We start from the raw sequence: 26,043 nt of genomic DNA, 5'->3' as shown, positions 1-26,043 counted from the left end.
ATACAGTGGTCGTATTTTGTGCCTTATTTTATACTTATTACTTGAGGTAGCATAACAGTTGTACTACTGATACACATTTGGACTTTAAAACTCTATTGTATCCAAGCACAAAGAATTTCACGCAGTTACCTTAATTTTTTTAGTTAAGCATTTTCTTTATGTGCAAAATTTTGTATTGCATTTTTACATATTGAGTTTGAGGATTACTCATTCCCATTTCACAACTGTATGTTTGCAACATAAGGTTAAAAGGCACACTTGTTAATCGCACATTGGTATACATCCCTACTTTTATGTGCTGGCAATTACTGATAGCAGTTTTAAAATGCCAAATAAAGGGTCAAAACGAGCAGCCAGAGCGGCTAGTAATAGTATGATAGATTGGGAGGAGAGTCAAGAAGTCATGGCTCTTTCAGTTTTTGGTTCTGATCCTCTGGATTCTGTCCTCTGTTCTAGGGTGCAGACAAGGGAATTAGTCTAAATGACTTCTTAGATAGGATAAATCTCATTGCCACTCATGTGGGTTGGTCAGATGAAGACAAGTTAACGGTGATCAGAGTCAAGGTGGCAGGTGAGGCTGCTGAATTAATTAGGAATAATCCTAGGTTAAAGAAAGAAGCCAGTCTTGAATATGACGTGAAAGCGCTGAAGGAGGAGAGGTTTAGTGCAGTGCACAATTTACACTCTAACATCCGTGCTCTTATCCAGGCTTTTCAGAAACCACACGAGTCAGTGCGCCAATTTGCAGCACGTATAGAGACTCTTTCGTACAAAACTGTACCAGTGGAAAGAAGCAGTGACCCTTCAGCAGAAGCACAGAGGCAGGATTTACGGGTCCGTGACACTTAGCCGACGGAACACTTAACCGACACCAGTTAGCCGACAGGACATTTAGCCGACACGGACACTTAGCCGACAGGTCATTTAGCCGACACGGACAGTTAGCCGACAAGACATTTAGCCGACAAGGACACTTAGCCGACAGGACATCTAGCCGACACGGACAGTCAGCCGACAGGACATTTAGCCGACACGGACAGTTAGCCGACAGGACATTTAGCCGACAAGAACACTTAGCCGACAGGACATTTAGCCGACACGGACAGTTAGCCGACAGGACATTTAGCCGACACGGAGAGTTAGCCAACAGGACATTTAGCCGACAAGAACACTTAGCCGACAGGACATTTGGCCGACACAGACAGTTAGCCGTCAAGACATTTAGCTACGGGACACTTACCTGTCAAGACATTTAATCAACAGGTTAAATTATTTAAACTATCAATTACAAAATTTCTCGACTACTCCATAAGTTCAATATTAATAAGTCATTTTTTTCACCTATCAGTAAAATTCATTTTTCGATTCTTAAAGATCTCATATGTGCTATTAATTATTTTGTTAATTTAGCATTGTTTGATATGTATCGTGCTGTTTGGTGTACATTGGGCAGATTGAAAAAGCGTTGAAATGTCTCGAAAATGAATAAAAAAAAAACCTTAAAGAATATTTTACTTCTAAATTAAACATTATGCACTAGCTTAGGACCATAAACATTAATCTAAGTAAGTATTTTAAGCGAGAGGCGTGGTCAATAAAATGTTACAGAATTTTTATCTCAAGAATGGTGGCATGAACTGCAAATTATAGAGGTCACAAATAATTTATACCTTTGCTTGTCTTAAAAATTCACTTTTTTAATTGTTTTTAATAACAAAATAAAATATATTTGCTAAACTAACCCTCACCACCATATGTTTCCATAAAAAGTATAATTCAAGAATAACAATAATTTTTATTGCATTATTGAGATTTCTCATGACAGGGAAAGGAAATTTCCTTAGTGGGAAGAGCCAAACGATTTTGTAAAGGAAAAAATGTAACATGATGTGATGTGTAAAATAGTAATGAAACGTAAAGGTATTAAAAATTTGAAAGCATTTGGAAGAGCGAGATTGGAAAATTAACATCATTAAGTAAACAAGAAAAATTATTAATGAAGTGAAAGTGTTCAAAAGAACCGAGTTGATTAAATGAAGAAGCTTTATGGATAATTTTTGAAGATGTCACGTTAAAATGTAATTAAGTGACCACCGTACTTAGCTAAAAAAATTCTTTTTTCCTTTCGAAATTTCATTCATATTCCCTGACGAGAAATTTCAGCGCTTTATAAAGGGATGCCTTCGTGGAGGACTTTTTAAGGGAAACTTGCTCGTATACACGTTTCACATGGGGCAAACCACGAGAACAGCCATGCAGCCAGCCCGTTCGTGGCATTCGAACTTCGGACCGAACTACCAGTGTTCAGCGACGTTACCGCTCGGCCGCTGGTGGGCCCGTAAGAAAGAGTAGGGACGATCTGACTTACTTTAATACGGAAACCGCTGGCGTTTGTATCACATGACTGTTTTTAATTATTAAATGTGATACGTTGTATAAGTGATGAGATTATGAAAGTCCCAGTTTTTGAAAACAAGATTTAACATAGCTCATAAAAGCACTTTTTACTGCATTTTGCGCATTTTTTTCAAGCGTAATTCTTGCATAAATTTCTTTACTTTAGTAAAACGGTAAAAATTCGAAACGCAAAACTTATGAACTTACTTTTCTGTACAAATAAAGTAAAATTAAATAATACTGATAGCATATGATGCTTTGAAACAAAGGTAAAATTAAACAAGATCTGATAATTTTCTTTGATTTTATGAGCATTTTCAGGCAGTAGTTTTTAAAATTATTATAACATAACAAGACTATCATTTATTTGATTATATGATCATTAATTATTAACATTGCAAGATGAATATTTATTTTAGTAATTCATAAAATTCGGAGCATAAACTTTCTTGAGCGTAATGAGGGGGGAAAAATGATAAACTCTGGAAGCACTCAGCAATATAATTTTATATAAGCAAAGGAGCGTTTTTGTAACGTTTTGCGTGTTACCTTTATTTATTAAACATCATGTTCTTCGCAAGTAAACCACATAAAATTTAATTCAAGAACAATATCGCAAAATATTTGAAAATGACATATCTTTAGAATTTTCGCACTGGAGATCGTTATTTTCTGTACAGGGTTGCCATTGCTTGCTTTGAACTCGTTGAGTTTCTTAATCAAAACTTCATTAAAGTTACAAAATATCAAATGGATTAAAACAAATTCGAAATTAGGCCGTCCAGGTGCCCATTATCCAGTGGAGGATTACGTTATTCAAAATTTTATGATTCTAAATTCTATTGTTGTTTTCACAGTGCGAGAGAAACACACATGCATTCATGCAGATTCTTCATTATTTAATTTCTTTCAATTTAATACAGGGGGATAATATTTGGTGGCAACAGTTTGCAAATTGAAACGGTCATTTATAGTGAAACAAAGCAAAATGCCGTTTCGAAACTAATAGCTTTTCTGAGCTGCCGCCCCTTTGAGTTAATAAATAAATTAGCAATAAATAAGAAAGCTTATGCAGAACTAGACATAAATTAAACAAAATAATCACTATAAAATACTAGCACAATTAATTATTACAGTTAAATACAATTTTTAACATTAGAATAAATGCATAAAAATTATTAAAGTGTTAAAAGTGTTAATTACCGTGATGTATTATGAAATACTATTGAAATAAAACTTCTTTGTATAATATTATGCTATAATATTCAGATATACTTTTAAAAAAAGCAGTACAAATAAGAATTTTAAGCAAAAACTTTAAAAAATCCATTTTTTTCGATTTTAGTATTTTTTACTTATTTACGCCAATAAAAAGCATAAAAATTGCAAGAGACCATTGTTTGTTTGAATCTTTCTATTAGTTCAGATTTAAAATATTATTTTTTAAAAGAAGGAGATACAAATTTTCTTACAGCACAGAAAAAGCTAAAAAATACCCAGACCTGAAAGCATGTAACAGCTTTATAATTACTTAGAACATTAATTACGCTTGATAAACATGCTAAATTTTTAAAAAATCAATCTCAGTTTCAAAAATAAAAATATTTAAAAATTCTAATTTGTGAAATGAGGTGCTATCACCAGCTTTTTCTTGAAAATTATACGCGCTGCAATAGCCAACTATTGTTAAGTTTCTGTAAGTCGTCCCTACTCCTCCGGATGTGGTCAAGGTGATAGCCGGCAATACGCCAAGGCATGGGAGAAAACCCATTTGGGTTGGTCTATTTCTTATAAGGTCCATGGCTATATATCAAACAATGCTAAATTAACACAATAATTAAAATATATATATGAGATCTTTAAGAATCGAAAAATGAATTTTACTGATAGTGAAAAAATAACTTAAATATTGAACTTACGAAGAAGACGAGAAATTCGTAATTGATAGTAAGTTTGAACAATTATTGGGTACGTGCCAGCTAAACGTTACTGTCAGCTTTGTGTCCTGTCGAATAAATGTGTTGATAGTTAAGTGTCCCGTAGTTAAATGTCTTGTCGGCTAACTGTCCGTGTCGGCTAAATGTCCTGTCGGCTAACTGTCCGTTTCGGCTAAATGTCTTGTCGACTAAGTGCCTTTTCGGCTAAGTGTCTTGTCGGCTAAATGTCCGTGTCGGTAAATGACCTGTCGGTTAAGTGTCCGTGTCGGCTAAATGTCCTGCCGGCTAAGTGTCCGTGTCGGCTAAGTGTCCTTGTCGGCTAAATGTCCTGTCGGCTAAATGTTCTGTCGGCTAAATGTCCATGTCGGCTAAGTTTCCCTGTCGGCTAAATGTCTTGTCGGCTAACTGGTGTCGGTTAAGTGTCCTGTCGGCTAAGTGTCCGCGACCGAGGATTTACTTCTGTCAGTACTTATCGAAGGATTGCGACGCTTGTTGCTGCCACAGAATCACAAACCTTTTGCATCTGCTAAACAACATGCAATTATTAAAGAAGACATGTGGGCTAAGAGCCATGCTGGTAGTGATTTTGCAACAGCTGAGGTTAGAGCGGTAAATGCTGCTAAGCCAGCAATCGAAAAGTCAGTTACAACACCATCAGTAACCAACTCAGTGCTCACTACAGCTATTAAAATGCAACAAGAAAATATAGCTCCGCTTACTAAAATGATGGGTTCTCTTCAAACACAGGCGCAGAGTTTAATACCACAAAGTACTAGTTCAAGACCCATACAGCCTCGTTGTTACAGATGCAACAGAATAGAGCATGTTAGCAGGGACTGCTATGCAAATATTGTGCCTAATCAGCACTCTAGACAGAGTCAACAGAGATTTAGAAATAACCAAACAGCCAGGAGACATCCTAATAACACCACACCAGCTGTTTCGGGTACTCCGAATACCACAATTGTGGTTACTAATGCTTTGAATCCCAAAGCACCAAGTTTTAATTTAAACTAATTCAGGATGGGGAGAAACCAGTCTCCGTTTCGTCTCCTAAAACCCTTTTGGAGGTGCCATCAGTTTTTTCTGTATCCACTAATGAAGCTTCTTTGCCTATTGTAGAGGGATCTATTTTGGGGAATAAAGTTAAGTTTTTATTGGACTCAGGTGCAACTTTAAACATCATAGAAGCTAAATACATTAATTGTTTTGGAAGTAAAATCTCATTGGACACATGTAATATATATTTAAAGGGTATAGTTGCAGAAAAAGTAAAAATAACTAAGAAGATCAATTTAATAGTAGAATTTCAACAACAATATTTTGAAACAGAATTTTTGATTACTGACACACCTCTTTCATCTCAGTATGGTGCTTTATTAGGAACTAAATTTCTTGTAGACAATAACATGCATTTAGATTTCTCCACTTCTCAACTGTTACGATCAAATGTAATTCTTAAATGGAATCTAAGTCAGTCTAGTGCTATGAATAGTAATGTTTTCTCAACTTCAGTTTCTCAGTCATTTTGTTACTCTGTAACCAAACATAAATTACCACCTTTTTCAGAAAATATCATTAAGCTCACTACTCGTTCTGCAAATTTTACTACTAATACTGTTTTGATTGAACCTTTAATAGAACATGCTCAAAGTAAATTTTCCATAGCCAGGTCAGTTAACCAGACTTCTCCATCTCAGGAATTTTATGTCAAAATTGCAAATTTTTCACCGAATACTCTATATCTCAATAAAGGAATGAAATTGGCCAGTGCCCAATCTGTGAATGCCATCGCACATAACTCTGAACTTGTAAACAGTACCACCATAGAAACAGGTGAGGATTTCGAGTCTTGGGGTGGTGAATTTGATCTTACGCATTTACCTGAGCAGCAACAACAACAATTATCACACCTTCTCAATCAGTATAGTAACATCTTTGCTGCCTCAGTCACTGAGTTAACAGGGTGTGACACCATCTTACACAACATCAACTTGCGTGATAATATTCCTGTTAGGCAAAAGCTTTATAAAGTACCTTACCATCTCAGGGATGAACTAGATAGACAGGTGGCAGAGCTGCTTGAAGCTAACATCATTCAGGAAAGTTACAGCCCTTACAGTGCTCCTGTTTTATTTGTTATCTAGGAAATAAGTATTTAACTAAAAGTCATAGAACACATACTACATGATTATCTCGAGGTTTTGCTGTACTTGTAAAGTCGAAAGGGAAAAGTTATTCAATATGTGCTAGTTTTCGATTGTTCCTCGCAATATAAAATCTATAAATAAGTTCTATTATAAAAACGAAAATAAAAAAAATGTATAAGATATGTAACAATAAAAAGTTGTATTTACCTTTTTCCTTAAACTTAAGAATCCACTTGAAAAACAGCCAGAAAAGTCTGGTTCGCCCCATGATGCACTGTTTGTGTTACTGTCATGGACACACTTCCTTCGAACATCACCTGTTAATTTAATAAAAATGTAATAAAAAATAGTACTATAATAAAAATTTATTAAATATTTTTCTTTACTTAAAATACAGCGAAAATATAACGAGTATAACGAATTAAAAGGCATTACAGACAAATTAAAGCCATATAAAATAATAGTTCTGTTGACCAGTGACTGCTACTAAGTGTTTTCGTATGTAACGCAAATAATTTTCCTCGCAAGTCAAAAGACCAAGGCAGTTAAAGCAAAACACATTTATCAACTCTCAAAACTTACAATAGGATTGTTGTAAAGGCTCAAATTTTAAAGGGAAAGGCTCTTGCATTCGTGATGTTCCATTTCAGCCTTTCCCACTTCCCGTTTTCTGGAGTGCCAACAAAAAGGAGTGGCAATTTAGTCCTTCCTTTTTCTGCAGATGATCGAAAAGAGTTTCATTATAGTCCCCCCTCAATAATTACACATTCAGTTTTAGGATGTTTTAAGAAAGATATCAAAATTTAAGTTGTACGCTTTCTGATTCTATTTTGAAGAATAGAACTGGATAAATAGATTGTATTACAGAACTAGAGCCACCAACTATCGGTAGTCCGCTCGAGCTTCGCAAGGACTGTACGGACACTGACAGGTCTGTCTCGGGCTGATTTGGGCTGCTACATCGCACTATTAGATATATTTTGGAGTTGGGGTAATAATCGTGTATGGGCCAGGATCAGAGCCGCTCTCTGGCTTATGGTCCCTTCATAGGAGGTTACGGTGGCCATACACTAAGTGCAGAGCCCTTCTCTGGCTTCTTGTCCCTTCATACGAGATAACGGGGGCCCACCTAATAGTGCAGAGCTCCTTTCTGGCTTCTTGTCCTTTCATATGAGTTAACGGTGGCCCACCTAATAAGTGCAGAGCTCCTTTCTGGCTTCTTGTCCCTTCATAGGAGTTAACGGTGGCCCACGTAATAAGTGCCTCCATAATAAAGTGACCACCGCTTTCGGTCTTAGCAACGGCCAACGCCTGTAATGGCTAGTTGAAGCCATTAAAAAGAATATTCTCCTGCAGTTTTGCTACTTTAGAATCATAATCTAATAATCACACAGAAAAAATGACAAAACTAGAAATATTTTTAATAAATGTAAATAATGTTATGAGTGGGCTATCTGCCAATACGGAAGCCTGCTAGTGTTTTTTAGAACACGAATTTTATAAGACTCTGTAAACGAATTTCCTTTTAGAAAAGCATTATACTGATCTATACTTTTAATGGCAATCCGCACAGAAATTCTGCTCACTTAATATGTTAAAATAAGAAACTAATTTCTAAACTAAAATTTTAGTTTGAGTCAGCACATATGCAAGCATTTCTCTGTTCAATTTGTGTATGGCTGCTGAACATGTGTCCCACTTTAAAATGAAATATCTCTCTGTAAACATTTCTTATATTTATTTTTTACGAAGGTTTTATATTTTCATAAATATAGGGAGTAGACGAACATACAAAAAGTTATATTTTGTGAATTTTTAAAAAACTTTCTTATTTTAAATTAAAAATTTACGAAAACAGAATAGGAATACTTGCGTTCTATTCAACGTTTTTGTTATTGGGATTGTATGTCTGCCATCAACGGTTTCAAAAATAAAACCTGTGTATGAACTTTTGTAGACAGAGATTACATAGTTATATACAGGCTAATGAAAGTAAATAATTATTAGAAGTTGACATATTTAATTCGCAAGCGTCAGAAGAATGAGGTATTCCCACCTGTTTAATTTCTGTAAAAGTGAATGAAATATTAAAATTCATTTGAATTGAGGATATTTTTATTACAATAAATTCCTCCCGAGGAAGATTTTATAGAAGAAACTGAATTATATTTTTTAATATGAAACGAAAATCTCGAAACATTCGTACAATCAGTTCAGAATAAAAATCCGGAAAAAAATTACCAGCATCCACCTATTTTAACATCTCTGCCATTGATCTCTACTCTTTCCGTATTTGAAACAAAGAATAATGTTTTCCAACTTTACCTGTGTAACCCGTTGGGCAAAGTTGAATGTTTTCCGTATTAGAAGCTGTCATTGTCCATCTCACTTTCAGGTAATCTTCAGGCTGGCAACAAGGAGAAGAACCTGAGGAAAAATAATGTAATATTTAATTTTACAAATACAGGCAAATTTAGTAATTATTATTAATAAAACTTTAACATATAGAGTATATAAATACGACTTCGTTTTTATTTGAGTAAATAAAAGGCATTTGGTTGTTTTGCGTTGACCAAATGGTGTTGACATTATAAACATAAGGAAAGAGAAATAATCCATGTTATAATTAATATAAAAATACTGCTATCAGTTTAATAGTTATTTACAGGCAATTTCACGAAATAATAAGTTAATTTGGTTACATGATGTAAATAAATATTCAAAGCAAAAAGAAAAAATTATAAATGATAGTAACATAAGTGTCATTGGAAATGAAGAAACTAAGTTATAAATGGCAAAAAATGGCAGTTATCATCCTCCATTATATGGCTGTTATTCCAAGCATTTTTCTTTTCCTTTCGTATTTTTCGCAGATAGTTTTGTTTTATGATGATGTTTTTTGATAGAAATTTTTTCTTTAATTTTCCGCAATAAATAAACTTTTTTTTTGAAAGAGCTCAGTTTGGGGTGGACTGTATTTGAAAATCCAAGAAAACACAATTCCCCCTTTTAAGTTTTTCTGAGTGAGACAATTAATAAGGTTGTAAGGAAAAATAACTACGTTAACTTTCCATAGATTATTACCCTTATACGTGCAATAAAATTGCCATTCCCAGCTAGGACTCGGTAGTTAACAACATTTGAGCAGAATTTACTATTAATTACTACTGGGCCTCTAATTTCCCCCTTTCGTTCTATTGTAAACTGTACATGTTTCTGCGTTTTATGCTGCAACATTAAAAATAAATGTTCAGTATGAAGTGAAATGCATGTACGAGTATTACGTAATATAGAATGAACATCTCTAAGACGACTACTCAAGATTCCAGTTATTTCTGATCTTTTGAGGAGATGACCATTTTAAAGAAGCCTACAATCAATAATGGCAGTCATAGATTTGCATAATATAATAGATTAATCCTACTAAAGTCTTATGGAGTCTGCCAAAGAAAAGTACTGGTATACGAATGTGATATAATAATAAAATTACCAACTAATTTCAAAAGAAGTAGAAAATCTTCTGGCATTAAAAAAAAAATTTATCAAGTTCTACGAACAACAAACGAAGACTATTTTAAGATATGTAAAGGAGACTTAAAACATAAACAAAAGTTCAATAAAATTTTAGGTTGTAACCCGTGAAAAATACTAAATGAAATATTCATCGATTGAATCCATATCGATAATCGTTGACATATCGATAATCCACTAGATATGAATATACTGTATACATTCCTTGAAACTGGTATATCTTGTTGATGGGAAGCCTTCACTGATGGTGGTTTCCATTTTGAGACAGACTGTCAGCAACAACTTTAATAAATTTTAATAGGTTACATGTACTTAAAATATTTTAAATCTAAAGTCAGTCATTTACAATTTATGAAGTTATTCGCTCCTTCTCCCCTAAAAGACGTGAGACATATAAATATAGTGAATTATCAACTTCGAAAGCGACTTATTGCTAAAAATGTACTACTTTTGACTGCATTTCAACAGATATTTATTATTGCGATTTATTACGCAATGGCAGTTGTAGGGTTTATATTTATTTTAACTAACATTTATTTTAAGTTTAAACTACCTTTCCTGTCAAGCCTTACTTTTCCCCTGGAACTGCCAATGCCAGAGTATGTAAATTTTAGCAGAACGCGCAAGGATTCAAATTATCAGCGGAAGTATTCTGATTTAAATAGAAAGGAAACGAGTTCGAGTGTGTGATATTCTTACTTCACGAGCGCGGAGGTAGTTGGCCAGAAATTGAAGAACCCCGCGTTTCGGCCTGTGTGCTTGCCTGGAAGTAGTGTTAATCGTTCAAGTGATCTTCAAGTTTGCTGAATTAGCAGCGGTATTGTAAAACGCGGTGAGTTAGTTACTTTTAGAGAGCCTCGTAGTTAGAGTCTTGTCTTTAGTTTCTTTTCAGGTTATTATTTTTATTTGACCGCCGAGTTGGCGCAGTTTGTGAGCGTCAAGAGCACGCACTTGTAATTTATTACGTTGAATAAAAAGGGACTTAAACCCTTAACAAGACTCTGTCTTTTATCCAGTTTTCACAGTCACCTCTTGGTTGCGTGCAAGTTGGAGGCGCGCAACGCTACATTGGCGCCCGAACACTTATCGAACTGAAATGGCCGAAAATTGGATGGAAACCGCTGGACAATACCAAGAAATGACAAGCCAATTGGAAGGATTTGGATACCTGGTCCAGACTTTGAGAGCGTCAATCAAGCCAAACGTCCATTTCGACGGAAAAAATTCGGTGGCGGTATTTCTAGAAGGTCTAGAAAACCACTTTCAGTTCTACCCTGTTCCTGAAAGACAAAAAGTTGCCATGGCCACATCCGCACTAAGAGGACAGGCCGCGCTATGGTGGAAAAATATAGGCAAATTTTTATTAGGGGAATTTGGAAGCCAGACATATACATTTGAAAATTTCAAAAAATCGTTAGTAAAGGCCTTCCCCATAGTGAAAGATCGAGCACGGCTGGAGGCCGAACTATATAGTTTCTATCAACGGGATATAGAAGAATTGACGGACTTTATTCTACGAAAAATTAAGCTGACGGATATGCTGTATGGGAAGAAACCCGATGCGGAGATTATTGAAATAATCTTACCAAGATTGTTACCCGCTGTTCAAGACTACTTTGAAATTAGAAACCCAAGCACATTGCAGGAGCTCTTCGAATTGGCGGTGAAGTTTCAAAATTGCAGAATAGCGAAAAAAGCCAGAGGGGCAACGTATTCTCAAAGTACCCGAAGGAAATCTTCAAATGAGGAAACCAGAAATGGAAATCGCTCTTATGGGGGAAAGAGCTATCAAGCTAACTCATCGAAACTCGAAGGTCAAGGCCCAAAAAGAAAATTCGAAAATAAACATCCGCGTACCCAGAAGGCACAGATTGAAAGGAAAGCTTTAAACGAGTAGAGGGGCCTGTGAAAGGGAGGGTCCAGATCCCGGAAGTTTTAAAAAACCCTCAAATAGACATTTAAATACGGTCATCGTAAAAAACTCACAGCTACCAATTATACAAGTCCTGGTTGGCGATGTACCAGTAGAAGCCTTCATCGATACAGGAGCAGAAGGAAATTTTATGAGTGAAAATTTCTTCAAAAAGAATTTTTATAGGGTACGATTATTTAAAACCAAAAATACGGAAATTATAGCGGCGCAGGGAAAAACATGTCACTGCATCGGGAAATTATCATTAAACTTACAGGTAAAAGAGGAAAGCCTCAAAGTATTAATTTTTATAGTGAAAACTCTGCAAAATCCTCTTATTTTAGGTATGGAGTTTTTAAGGGCCGCGAGGGCCAAATTAAATTTTCAAGACAGTTCCGTGGTGTTGGAGATGGACCAGAGGGTGGTGGAACCTGTGGAGACACCGCAAGTGGACCTTAGCCATCTGAATGACCATGAAAGGCAAGCAATACAGCAAGTGATGAGTAATTTTTCTAATTTGTTTTCAGAAAAACCAGGAAATTGTCAAATAGTCACGCAAAAGATTCAATTAAATGCCGAAAAACCTTGTAGGACTAAACCTTATCGGTACGACAAACAAAAAGACGTAATCATCGAAGAACATATTCAGGAGATGTTAAAGAATAAAATAATAACGCCCATAAATAGTGAGTACGCGAGTCCAGTCGTACTATGTAGGAAAAAGAACGAGTTTCCTCCTTCGGATAAAAGGGCTTGGAGATTTGCTATTGATTACAGAAAACTAAATAGTATTACTAAATTTCCAGTTTACCCTTTGCCGGTTATAGACGAGATCATTAGACAGATCAAATCGACAAGATACATGTCTACTTTGGTCTGGCTACTATCAAATAGCTATGAGACCCGAAGACATACATAAAACCGCGTTTATAACAAAATCGGGCACTTATGCATTTTTACGCATGCCCTTTGGGTTGTGTGGGGCCCCATAAACATTCCAGAGAGCTATGGACATTGTTCTAAAGCCTGTCCTAGGAAAATCAACTTTAATTTATCTAGATGATATAATTATAACGAGTAGTACGTTGGAACAACACATTAATGATCTAGAACAAGTTTTTAAATTATTAAAAGAGGCCGGTCTTACAATTAACGCCTCAAAATGCAAGTTCGCAACTAAAGAACTTAAATATCTCGGTTATAAAATTTCGCAAAAGGGTATGGAAACGCAAGATTCAAAAATAAAAGCTATCAAGAAGTTCCCACCGCCCAACACCGCCAAGAAACTTTCTTCTTTCCTTGGGATATGTTCTTACTATCGATCTTTCATAAAAGATTTCGCTAATATTGTTGAACCACTCTTAGTAATCAAAAGAAAAAGGGGTAAATTTACGTGGACAGCGGAAGCAAACACAGCTTTTGAAAGATTAAAAGAAGCGCTCATTAATGCCCCTGTTTTAAAATTCCCGGAGGGGGACGAAAACCTGGAAATTGCAGCAGATGCGTCAGACTATGCGGTGGGTGCGGTTCTTATGCAAAATAACCATTCTCTGGCATTTTTTAGTAAAACGTTGAATCGGACACAAAGGAATTATACAGCTACAGAAAGAGAAACATTAGCCGTATTAATGGCTGTACACAAATTTCGAGTTTATTTCGGCAAAGCGCCAGTAACAGTCTTTTCGGTTCATGCGGCTGTTGGTAGACTTTACTCGGGGAAAAACCTAACGCCCAGGTTAATAAGATGGGCTTTAAAACTCCAAGAATATAATATCAAAATAAAATATAAACCGGGTAAGGAAAACAATGTAGCTGACGCACTTTCTCGTATAAAACTGGACGATGAAGGAAATGAACTTAAATGCGCTGTGTTGACTTCAAAAATTTTAGATTCTAGAGATACGGTCATTACTGAACCGAAAGCTGATCCTGAATTTGGAAATATCTATGCATATTTGAAAGACCCCGAAAGCTTTGAGCACACAGACATCGATGCGATAAGAAATAGAGCAGAAAACTATGAAATAATAGATAATTTATTATTTTATACGAAAACAACAAACGAAAATCTTGAGTACAAACCAGTCATCCCAGCCTCGCTTCGATTAAGCATTTTGAAGGAATTATACGACGCGAAAACAGCGGGCCATTTAGGGGTCAGAAAGACTTTAAAAAGGGTACGCGAGGCGGTATATTTCCCGAAATTATACAAAATAGTAACGGCGTATGTCGGGTCCTGCAATCAATGTCAGTTAATAAATGATATTAATTACAGCCCGGCCGGGTACTTAAATAGCATTCGCGCTACATTTCCGAATGAAATTTTAGGCATAGATCTTCTTGGTCCCTTCACCCAGAGCGAGTTAAATAAAAATCGTTTTCTTTTAGTAATCGTAGATCATTTTTCAAAATGGACAGAAATTGTTCCACTTAAACGCGCGTCAGAAAAAAAAAAGTCGCAGATGCATTCTTACACAGATACATTTTAAAATACGGTGCACCGATAAAAGTCATTAGCGATAACAGAAAACAATTCATTAGTCAAATATTTTAAAACATATGCAATGGACTTGGCATACGCCATATCAAAATGGTTCCGTATAGACAACAGGCAAACATAGCAGAAAGAGTGAATAAAAAAATAGTAAAAATAATTCGCAGTTACGTGAGCACACATCACAAGCGCTGGGATGGCTACATAAATGAATTAGCTTATGCTTTAAGAACGGCAAATCATGATACTACGGGAAAAACCCCAGCAGAATTATTTTTAGGCCGAAAATTAATTACGCCTTTAGATAAATTATTCTTTGTGCAACAAAGAGAGCAGGAGTTTAAACAAAAAGATGTGCAAAAGCTGATTGATCAGGCGCTTAAAAGCTCGGATACGGCAAGAAATAAGCAGAAAGTATATTATGATAGAAAACGCCGTGAAGCAGGTTTTAAAGTTGGGGATAAAGTATTGAAGCGGAAATTTTCTTTATCAAGTGCCCCAGACAATTTTATGGCAAAGCTAGCTCCAAAATTTGAAGGTCCCTATGTAATTCAGGAAATCAAAGGAGTAGTATTATATCTTAAGAAGGAGAGAGGGGAGGTCTGTAAAGCAAGTCTCGACCAGGTGAAAAAATACTATAATCCAAATGATTTTGAAATCCTTAAAAGTTTCTTGCAGGACTCAAGTCTAAACGAAGTAGAAGGTCCAGAAATAACAACAACTATTCCACCACCCAAGAAGCAGAGAACTGAAGAGAGACCTATCCCTTCTACAACCCGGACGTCGGTATCAAAAAGAAAAAATAACTTTCAAACTCCAGCGTTTAAGAAAAACAAGAATACAGATGCACCGCATAAAGAAACCGTGGTAAAGAGCAAAACACCACCTACAACGGATCGCAGGAGAAATTATACATCAAGAAGAACGCGCACACGGCCACAGAGACAGGTGCCAGCAAGGCCGCCGTTCCGGAAACTGAAACGGCAACAGGAGGAACAAAAATACCAGGAACAGAAGAAATTCAAGAAGGACTCCAGACCGGAGGACGTCAAGACCAGCCGTCCCATGGAAAAACGGAAATGCCAACAACCAGACGATTACTCCGCCAAGAGGCCAGCATGTAGAGGACGCAAAACAAAAACTAATGTGGACGACACTCGGAGGTCAGTAAGGAGAAGATTGACGTCCATGAAACCTCTAACTTGGGACCAATATTGCCAAAAAAGAATGACGGAGTTTCAAGCATCGAAAACTCAAAGATAAGTTAAAACCTTCTATAAAATCCTTTTTTCTTTTGTTCCGAAATGTTATGCATAAGTTCGAAGTTCTATGTTTTGACGAAAGTCAATATGTCTCGGTTGAGACTTAGTTTTGTTTTACTTTATTTAGCTAAGGCAAAAGTATTATTTTCTTTAAGTATAAAAGCTAAGAACAAGCATTTTCTGTTGGTCGAAAGACTAATTCTGTTATGTTAAAGCCAAAATTTGGCCGAAGATAAAAATAACTTCGTATTCTTGTATTAATAAGAATTTTAGTTTCAGTGCCGCCAGCTTGGCGAAGAATGAGTAAAGTAAAAATTTATTTTCTCTTATTCATTTTATGGTAAATTGTAAAAATTATATGTATTAAAATTTTGTAAATGTACGTAAATACTTGAATGTTATGTAAAAGTAGAATTTAGTCTAGAAGCATAAAATTTTAGATGCTAAAAGTAAATGCTCAAAAGCAATGAATTCAAAATTTAAGTATTAAATTGTAGATAAAGTCATGCTTTAGAGCGAAAGCCTGCATGTTTAAAGATGAATGAAGGGGAAGTTAGAATGAATGTGTTTTGTAGGGTTCTCCACCTACACTTGAATTTTTAAGAATGTTAAAGTAGCTCATTGAGTTGTAGAATGTCGAGTAAGGTGTGTCTATTTGGTCGTTGAATTCTAACAAATCATGGTGGTTAGGGGAAGTGTTGTAAGACTAAAACACGAATATTCCCGTTTGACACCACACATGGTGGAGAGCCAGGGTAAAGTTAAATTAATTGAAAAATTGAATGAATGTGAATTAAGCAATAACTAAGGAAAAAGAATCGTTTAAAAACAAAAATTTATTGTGTCAAGAAAGTGTAAATTATAATGTATTTAGAAAGATACTGATACTTATTCCTTCCAGATGCTGGAAGGAAAAGACCAAGATTGATTGATGAAGTCCAGGAAAAGTTGCTGTAAGAAGAGAAAGTTATAAGTATACACAGAATTTTAGTATACAATTTGTTACATAAGATTTTTTTTGTGTGTAAACGAGGTTCTCGACAGTTAGTTCAGAATTATAGAAATTTACAACAGGTCGTTTGTAGGACCTGCTTCCAAGTTTTCCAAATTCTGGCAGCGGCAAATGTAGGGTTTATATTTATTTTAACTAACATTTATTTTAAGTTTAAACTACCTTTCCTGTCAAGCCTTACTTTTCCCCTGGAACTGCCAATGCCAGAGTATGTAAATTTTAGTAGAACGCGCAAGGATTCAAATTATCAGCGGAAGTATTCTGATTTAAATAGAAAGGAAACGAGTTCGAGTGTGTGATATTCTTACTTCACGAGCGCGGAGGTAGTTGGCCAGAAATTGAAGAACCCCGCGTTTCGGCCTGTGTGCTTGCCTGGAAGTAGTGTTAATCGTTCAAGTGATCTTCAAGTTTGCTGAATTAGCAGCGGTATTGTAAAACGCGGTGAGTTAGTTACTTTTAGAGAGCCTCGTAGTTAGAGTCTTGTCTTTAGTTTCTTTTCAGGTTATTATTTTTATTTGACCGCCGAGTTGGCGCAGTTTGTGAGCGTCAAGAGCACGCACTTGTAATTTATTACGTTGAATAAAAAGGGACTTAAACCCTTAACAAGACTCTGTCTTTTATCCAGTTTTCACAGTCACCTCTTGGTTGCGTGCAAGTTGGAGGCGCGCAACGCTACACAGTTGTCCAGTTAAGTGAAAAAAATTGTGAAAACATTACAGATATGCGATAAATCAGCTTAAGAAAGCTGCTTCATAATCCGAAGCCATGCTTATATAAATTACAGAAGGCTGAATAGATAATCTTTATGTGTTTTACCTTTTCAGTTTAGTATGAAAGCAGTTAAGTAAAACACACTGAATTAAAAACGACTAAAGGCCTTTTATCCATTAAATAATTTCGCTCTACATTACGGTATGGGGGCACTTAAAATACCTGGGAGCTGAATGTTTTTTGAATGGTTTGGTGGTAAGGAAAGAGGGATCAGATACCGTCGCTTCCGTTTGCCCGGGGGATTATTCTCTATCAAAATTCGGATGAAACTAGTGCATTTTGGATAATATTCTCGGTAATGAGATGGCTAAATGACCAGTGGGTATTGGTTTTTCCCGACGAATGCATTAAGTTGCAAGTGTCCAGCCGATTAGAACAACATGATAGGAACAGGAAATTTAACATTTTGATTTAAGTTGACTAAGTTTGATTAAATTATATATATATATATATTTTAATTTCAGAGAGGAGTTTAACATATTCGTCGAGCAATGCTATGAACGAAACCGAAGATACTATTGTCCAGAATATGGCAGATAAAGATGTTAGTGGTCAACGGAGGCAAAAGCATACTTCTAGCAGATCTATATTTGATAACTGCCAGAAAATTTCCAATTAAGATACAGATATAGAGAAATCTGATTACTGTATATAAGACTGAAAAAATAAAAATATTATTTTCAAGATTATTTAACTTGAAATATCATTTTTACAATTGAATTAATTGTAAATAATTTTGAACCCGTAGATAAGCCGATCCTCAAACGTCAGTAGGAAAAAAAAATTAGCTAAAAATTTTCTGTTATACTAAAAAATATTCGCTAGATTTTTAGTTCTTACACGCGAGTATAAATTGCAATTTTAGAAATATAAACAATGAACTGCTAAAAAAATCGGAATAAAATCAAATAAAAATAAAAGAACTTGTGCTATTTTTAGAACTTAAAACTGTCCAAATTAACAATAGAAATGATTTAAAACATAATAAAAATTTCAATGAAACGGAGGGAAATCTATAAAAATTCGTACTTACAGTATGAAAATTAAAATGAATCACTAACTTAGCTTCGTAGAAGGATTCATTATTTTTCTAGGATGAAACAAGTATCGATGAAGTGTGATGTCGATATATCGACAGCTTAGATTGTGAAAAATCGATGCCGCAAAGTAATTGGACTTTCATTATTTAACCGCCCGCATAATGATGTAACTAATTCTATGCAACACCTAAAATAGAAGCAATTTGCGTTTTCAGGTTAATTAGAATTTTTCTGGTTCAGCATAATTTTCCTATTGCAGATGATTTTTCAGGTGAAAGAATTATCTCCATTGTAGGTAACGTTGGATAAGCCCTTATTTACAACATGGTTTTATTTAAGATTTTTTTCTTTTGACTGAATTTATTTCTTATAACGGTAAGGGGAAAATGCAGTCTGAAAACTTTAGATCTCTATCTAATATCCTAAAAAGTTTAGCATTAAATTTTCGAAAATTTATAAAATATTAAAAAAATTAAAAGATAAGAAAGAAATTGCGACCTGATCTTGGAATATAGTTGAAACAATTTTAAGCTAAATAATTAGTTACATAGGCTATTATATGCAAAAGAAATATGCAAATGGCAAATTTAAAATTAGAGGAGGGGGGTTAAGCAACATTAGTTTTGATACAGACTGAATAAAATCGCCCTCAGATTATAGATTCATTTAGAATCTATGCCAAACTATGCTTTTTTGTCTAATTTTAGATAAACCTATTAGCTTAAGAACAATTCCTCCAGAAATTCAAGATTTAGAACCTAAAATCCTATATATTTAAAACGAGCTGTCCTAAATGGGAAAGGGAGAAAACAGCGAAAACATCTGCTATGATGTTATGTGATTACAAAATTAAGCACAGGTAAAGTTATATATTTGTTTAAGAATAAGAATAAAGAAAAGACTTAATTATTGAGAATGTAGCTAAGCATTTATTTAACTGAATCGCTTGCGTGCGAGGCTTGGAACAAGCATTTCCTTTAAATGAAAATGTTTTATATATTTTTTTATTATTTTATTTTCATAATAAAACCTTTGAAGAGGTTTCCTTCGTGGCATTTAATAAACGAGTAATATTAACTTATTGTAGGTATCAAAATTATTTGTAATTATGGTTTCTTTTATCAGTTGTAGTGCTCGTGTACTGGTGCAGTTCATTACATGAAGAACAATTCTTTTTTTGTTTGCATAAGCTTATTACTTGAAGGTATTGAATTAATAATTCTAAACAATCTGTCACATCGAGGTATTCATAATTAGCTTTTTTGTCATTTTTTCGATAAATACATATTTTATAACAAAACCAATTCATCTGCGTGTATTTGTTACCACAAAATCGCACCCAGAAATCTAATTACTTTGAGAACACTGAAATCTACAGAAAATTACTTTCGAATATTCGTATTCCCTGACAAATTATATCAATTTAAATTTGTGTTGTACAGAGAAACACTGCATGAGAAGTATATAAGTTACTAAAAAACATATATGCATTAAATTTAATAATAAAATTTGAATTTATTAGAAAGAATTCTACGGTGCATTTTAAGTGCACACTTGTTGCTCTGTAAGAAATCTGCAGTGGTCTGTTATTGATGCTGAAATTACTTAAAAACAGAAATTTCTAAGCCAAACCTGATTGTTACTTACTAATAAGCCCCTGATTCTTTTACGAATCGAATAAGAGAGCGTATGAATCTCGCTACGGTATGATCTGCATACGAATGGAAATGGGAGCATTAAAAAGTAGAGAATGAATCCACAAAGAAATAAGTCCAAAGAATAAATCTATGAAAGTTGTTGAGAATCAGTCCATGATATCAATGCCACAAAGTTGAATATTAGTCCATGTACAGAATCAACCCTTGAATGTTGTATATCTATTATGAGACTCGACATATTATATAAGGATTATGGACTATATAATAGATTTGGAATTATGCAATAGGATTCGGAAGATTGATATGCATTATGAGACTTGGAGTATAGAAAATCAAATCACAAAAGTTGTATATACATTACGAGACTTGGAATATTGTATGTGCATTATGTACTACGTAATAGACTTGGAATTATGCAATAGATTCGAAAGATGTATATGCATTGTGAGACTTGGACCAAGATTCTATTCAAAGTTGTATATACATTATGAAACTCGGAATATTGTATATGCGTTATGGACTATGTGATAGACTTGGAATTATGCAATAGATTCGGAAGATGTATATGCGTTATGAAACTTGCAGCAGGAATCAATCCATGCGGAGGATCACTATATGAAATCTGTATACCAGTCCATGTAGAAAATCAATCCACGAACGAAAGTTGCATATACATTAAGAGACTTGAAATATTGTATGTGCGTAATAGACTTGAAATTACGCAATAGATTCGAAAGATGTATATGCATTATGAGACTTGAAGCATGAATCAATTCATGTGGAGAATCAATCCATGAAAGCTATATATCAGTCCATATGGAGAATCAATCCACGTAAGTTGTATGTACGTCATGAGACTTGGAATATTGGATATAGATTATGGACTATGTAATAGATTTGGAATTATGAAAAACTGCTTGTTAAAGAGGGAGTTAATAGATACGAATAATTAGAAAGTTAAAAAATAAACTGTAAGAGTATTTTTTTTAATATAAAGAAATACAACATGCAATATTTGAAAGCAGCCGTATTTACACTTTTCGTTTATGGGTAAAGGCTTATGACACACCCTTGATTATATTTGTGTATTTATAAAAGCTAAATTTCGTAGAAAAAGTTTAGAAACAAACTCTTCCTTTGCCTAATGGAATATTAATGCAAGAAGAGATATTTACGAAAGGCTTGTTTCTTTATATCAATAACACACGGTTGAATATAAAGAAAGATTATTTCTATGCTCCTGTGATTTTAAAAATTATTTGTAAATTTATTTTTAAAATGCATTTTATTTTTAAAAGATATTTTTATCAAGATCAAATTAGGCAGTAATACATAATCTATTTATTTAAAATCTTTTCCTGCTCCTTCAAGCGAAAATAAAGTAAAACAGAACAATTTCCTTTTGAAGCAGTTAACCTATTTATTTTCAGTTTTTTAATCATCTTCATTTTATTTGTCACTCTTTTTGCATTTTCACTTTCGTTTATATTTTTTCAACGTTTATTTGATAAAAACATAAACTCGAGCGATTCAACAGCTTTAACTATAAATTAATAACAAATACGTTTTTTAATTCATGTTTTCAGTTTTTTCTCTTGTACTAATTAGTTTTAAAAATACAGAACAAATAAAGAAAAACACTGAGAGAGGTTTAAAATAAACATAAGTTCTAGAAAACATCATGCTTAATTTAATGAATGCAAATATGAAAGTCTTTCGAATCTTTAAAAGCAAATATTTATCGTTATATTAAGTGTTAATTGCTTTCAATTAAAAAACGTTTAAAAAATTGGACGTAAAGTTAAAAAAAGCAAGAAAGAAAAGTACCAGGAATTAAAAATTTTATTCAGGCGCCGAGGAAAATTAGCGCACGTAAAGACGAAATAAATTACTTGTTGAGAAAATATAAACCAATGAACAAATGTTTATCAGTTTTAATTATATTGAACACACACGCAAAAAAGCTTGTTTTGCAAGAATAAAGAATCTGTCTTAAAGTTTGTTAAAGTGAATTTAACTTCTCTATGTATTTTCTTTCACCATCTCTAATACTTCTACAGTTTTTTAGCAAGCAGGAAAATCTGTTTGTAGTTTCCGTAAATCGTTTTTACTTCAAACTGATTTTTCTGTTTACAGCATTATGCTTCATTGTATTTTGCTCAGTATGTAATTTTTTAAGAAAATATTTTTTGATACCTCGCAAGAAAATCAAAACTGTCAAGCTATTTAAAACCTGTTTGGAAAATGTTACGCTTTACTTTCGCATATGGAAGCTACTTAGGTGTAATTATTACTAGAGGAATTTAAGCAACAAGAATCAGTGCAACATCCATAAATTTACAGGACAAGTTTCGAGGGTTTAAATAGAGAACCTCCTTCTTCAGCTGCAGACGTGCAGATGAGGAAACAGAACCCATTGCTCAGACGTTAAGTTGACAGATGACAGGTGAATGCAGGGTCTGACACGCGGACGGCTTTATATGACTAAACGGGTGCCGTCCGGACCCACAACGGTCCAGATTAACAGTTGTGTGCACCGGACGACACCCGATTAGTCATATAAGACGATTAGTCACTTCAGGTGTTAAGAAGAAAGGGAAAAAGTCCAGATATTGGCACCAACTATTGATGAAAAATGAAAAGGACTATGAAATAATTTCCTTAAAAGTTTAACCAGATTGGAATTAGGATCGTTAACTAGAACTAGACGATTTTTATAAATGTGAAACTTCTCTAGAAAATCTACTTCTCGAACGAAAAATGTTTTTTGAATAACTTTAAAAAAAGAAAAATGGGAAATGTGATTTTACGGACCAACAGTATTGGGTAACAGAAGACTTATGGGTTTCTTTTTTCCTAACATATGCATCATGTTCCCGAGTGAAAAAAGGATCTGGAAAAAAAAAAGTGAAAAAAGAACTAAAACCGGGATTGTTAACTAAAATTGAAAACTTTTTATGAATGTAAACATCTCTAGAAAATATATTTCACCAATGGAAGATGTTTTTTGAATAAGTTTGGCCCTTGAAAATGGAAAATGTGATTTTCTGACCGACAATAGCGGGCACCCCTAACTTATGTCTCATGCCACTTTGCATGAAACTTTAAGGCTGTCTTAATTTGACCAATGTAAATTAAACCATAACGGCAATGAATCCTGCCTATACCTCAGGAACTCATATCTGGAGTGGGATCCTTCTATACGCAACTGTGAATTTTATTAACAGAAGAGACAATTATCCCATTGGTGAAATATAACGATTAATAGAAGAGAAAACGATCGAAGTTGAATTTCTGAAAAATATCGATGGAAAGAGATGATCGACAACAGAATTCTTATAATATGCTATAATGAAAGGGTGCTTTATGATGTATTGAGATGAGAATTTTTAACCCCTTTGTTAATACTGTTACGTGAAAAATCTCTGCAACTGCTTTTAAGTAATTTATTTCTTGATGATCAAAAGCCGGTTTCGAGGAGCAAACCTGTAGTGCTCGGAAAACGAATGAAGATTGCGAGAGGCTAACCTTAAAAAAATTAGGTGTGTATATTTCGTTGTTTAATAATAGTTTGCTGAAGGATGACCTGCAGATATTTCAACGTAGAACTCAAGAAATTTCAGAGAAATAATGTTGACCGAATCTCTTTATTGGCCTTCAAACATTATGTTAGCTGAGGAAAAGCGAAGAACACTGGGAAACCTTTAGCTTGAAAAGCACATCTCGAAGTACTTCTGCAACGTTTGAACTCCAGTAATTCTCAGCAATCTTAAAGCTCTAAACGCAAGCTTAAAACTTCTAAGAAATCTAACAAATTTGTGTCTGCGCCGCTCCTCAGTACAAAGGCAGAAATACAACATACATAACATTAAACAAGGTGTATAATTAATAAAACAAAATAACAGTGGATGTAAAAGTAGCAGAACGAAAGAACACAGAACTCAGAAAGTTACCATACATGATAGTCGTGCAGTACTTTCCATAGCATTTTCCCTTTATATGAGTGCATATATGATAGACTGAGGTTCCAATGTGCATAAAATCACAGCATTAACTTATCACATTCAGTTTAATTTCTTTTGCTTTTTGTTCGAAACTTTTAAGAAATTGTGGTAATTATGGCAAAGAAAAATCAAGTATACGTGACCGAGAGACACTCGAGGATTGCAGGATTTACTTTAGAATTTTTCAAACATAGAAATAAAAAAGAAGTAATTATTTTACGATTATTCTGAAAGTATTTCTCTTATCATCTAGTATAAAATACGGAAACCTTTTGCTTAGGGATTCATTAAAAACTTATTCCCGTATCAGAATAATTCCCCACTTATAAATTTTTATCGGATTAGGCCAGTTTACATCTGTCCGAGCAGCTCGTTGAGTCGCTTGTCCGGGCGTCTCGAACCGAGTGAACGGACCTGTACTCTGATAGATTGTTTGCACCAATCAGAGTGGACTGACAACTCGCCTCCGTTTGTTTACAAAATGGAAACCGACGTGACAGCTGCAGTGCTTGAAATCTGCGAAACAGTTTCAAAAGAATTAATTTCTGTTCTTGGGGGGGGAGAAGAAAATGAAATGGGTACGTAACTGGATAGCTCACCGCAATGAATAAGAAGCATCAAATCAAATATTAACCCACCGGGCGGCTCGCATTCAAATCGATTTACGTCTCGAAAACTGCAGTAAAAATTAACCATGTTTACAATTTTTTTTCCTTTAGAGTGAACCAAAATTGTCCTGAAAACGGCCTTTGTTAGATTTTCTTCCCCCCTCCTTGTAGGGCGATCAACAAGTCGTTTCACTTAAGTGATGGTTTCCTCATAGAGCTGTAATATATAACAGGTCTATGGGTTTCCTACTGTCCTTTGATTACCGCCTAGAGGCGATTAAGCAGATGGGCTGCTTTTGCCCTTACGGAGGAAGGAACACGTTTTGTGTCCATGCTTTGGTTAGACGAAAAAAGATATTTTTTTCTGGAAATCCAAAACAGAAAAGGAAGTTTTGTATTGCCTTGTTACTAATTTTGTGCATATTTCTAATCTTAATTGCTTATCAGAGCCGTGCCAAGATATTTTTTCACCTGAGGCAGAAAGGTCAATGCGCGTCCATGTAAATATAAAAATAGCTACACTTGTATTAAGCAAAAGTAATTGTATTAAATCAAAATGTCATAACTCTTATAGCATAATTATACCATAATTCTTAAAGTATTTTTTAATCGTAGTTTTATAAATTCAGAGAAATGATGTAGCCAATTATTTATAATTTCCAAATGAAAACATTAAAAAATTCGTTTTTGATAAATAAGAAATAACACTGAAATGCATATTGCATTAATTTCCAGGTTTTCTTGCAATTTTTTTGGTTTGTTTTATTGATTTAAGTTTGACGAAGCCTATTTCCCCTAATAATTAAAGTAATTTTCGAATTCCGTATAGAAAATTTGGCGCCTCTTCTAGCGATTCACATGAGCCCGGCTTTGTTGCTTTTTAAGTATAAATGTTATTGATTTTTATTGCGTTTCCGTATTTTAATGTACGTTTATAGAATGTTAATTTGTTTTTATATGCATATTTCAGTAATATAATCTTACGACTAGTGAGACAGTGTAGTTTAACTAATTTTCTGCTTTTGATTCATGTTATCGAGCTTTAACGCTAAGAAAAAATTTATAAGAGGCTTAAAATACCTAATTCCTATTGAAAGCTACATGTAATTGATAATTAAATTACTATTAAAATAACAAACACATGCTCAGTGTCAGTCATTTCGACATAATGTTTGTAATTCATTTTACCACAAATTTATTTCGTTTATCTTGTTTCATATTTATAAAAGGGGAGTTTACCTTCATCGCATTTATTCGTTGATTGAAT

At 34.3% G+C, this 26,043-nt stretch overlaps 1 protein-coding gene across 2 annotated transcripts in view; it reads right to left on the bottom strand.

Annotated features, from left to right (window-relative positions):
* LOC118186215 (uncharacterized) overlaps nucleotides 1-26,043 on the bottom strand; it is a 695,790-nt gene that overhangs the window by 102,327 nt on the left and 567,420 nt on the right. For both annotated transcript variants that reach the window (XM_085813564.1, XM_085813565.1), the window contains exons 12-13: nucleotides 8,810-8,911; nucleotides 6,692-6,801 (exon numbers count right to left, since the gene is read on the bottom strand). In XM_085813564.1, coding sequence (XP_085669690.1) covers nucleotides 6,692-6,801; nucleotides 8,810-8,911 — 212 coding nt within the window. The remainder of the gene's footprint in view (nucleotides 1-6,691; nucleotides 6,802-8,809; nucleotides 8,912-26,043) is intronic.

The sequence above is a fragment of the Stegodyphus dumicola genome, chromosome 3, assembly GCF_044657685.1.
Source record: "Stegodyphus dumicola isolate Sdum_Otavi_A_Nest chromosome 3, ASM4465768v1".
Classification (NCBI taxonomy): Eukaryota; Metazoa; Arthropoda; class Arachnida; order Araneae; family Eresidae; genus Stegodyphus; species Stegodyphus dumicola.
Note: the sequence above shows the minus strand (reverse complement) of the source record. Positions and strands in the feature narration are given on the sequence as shown.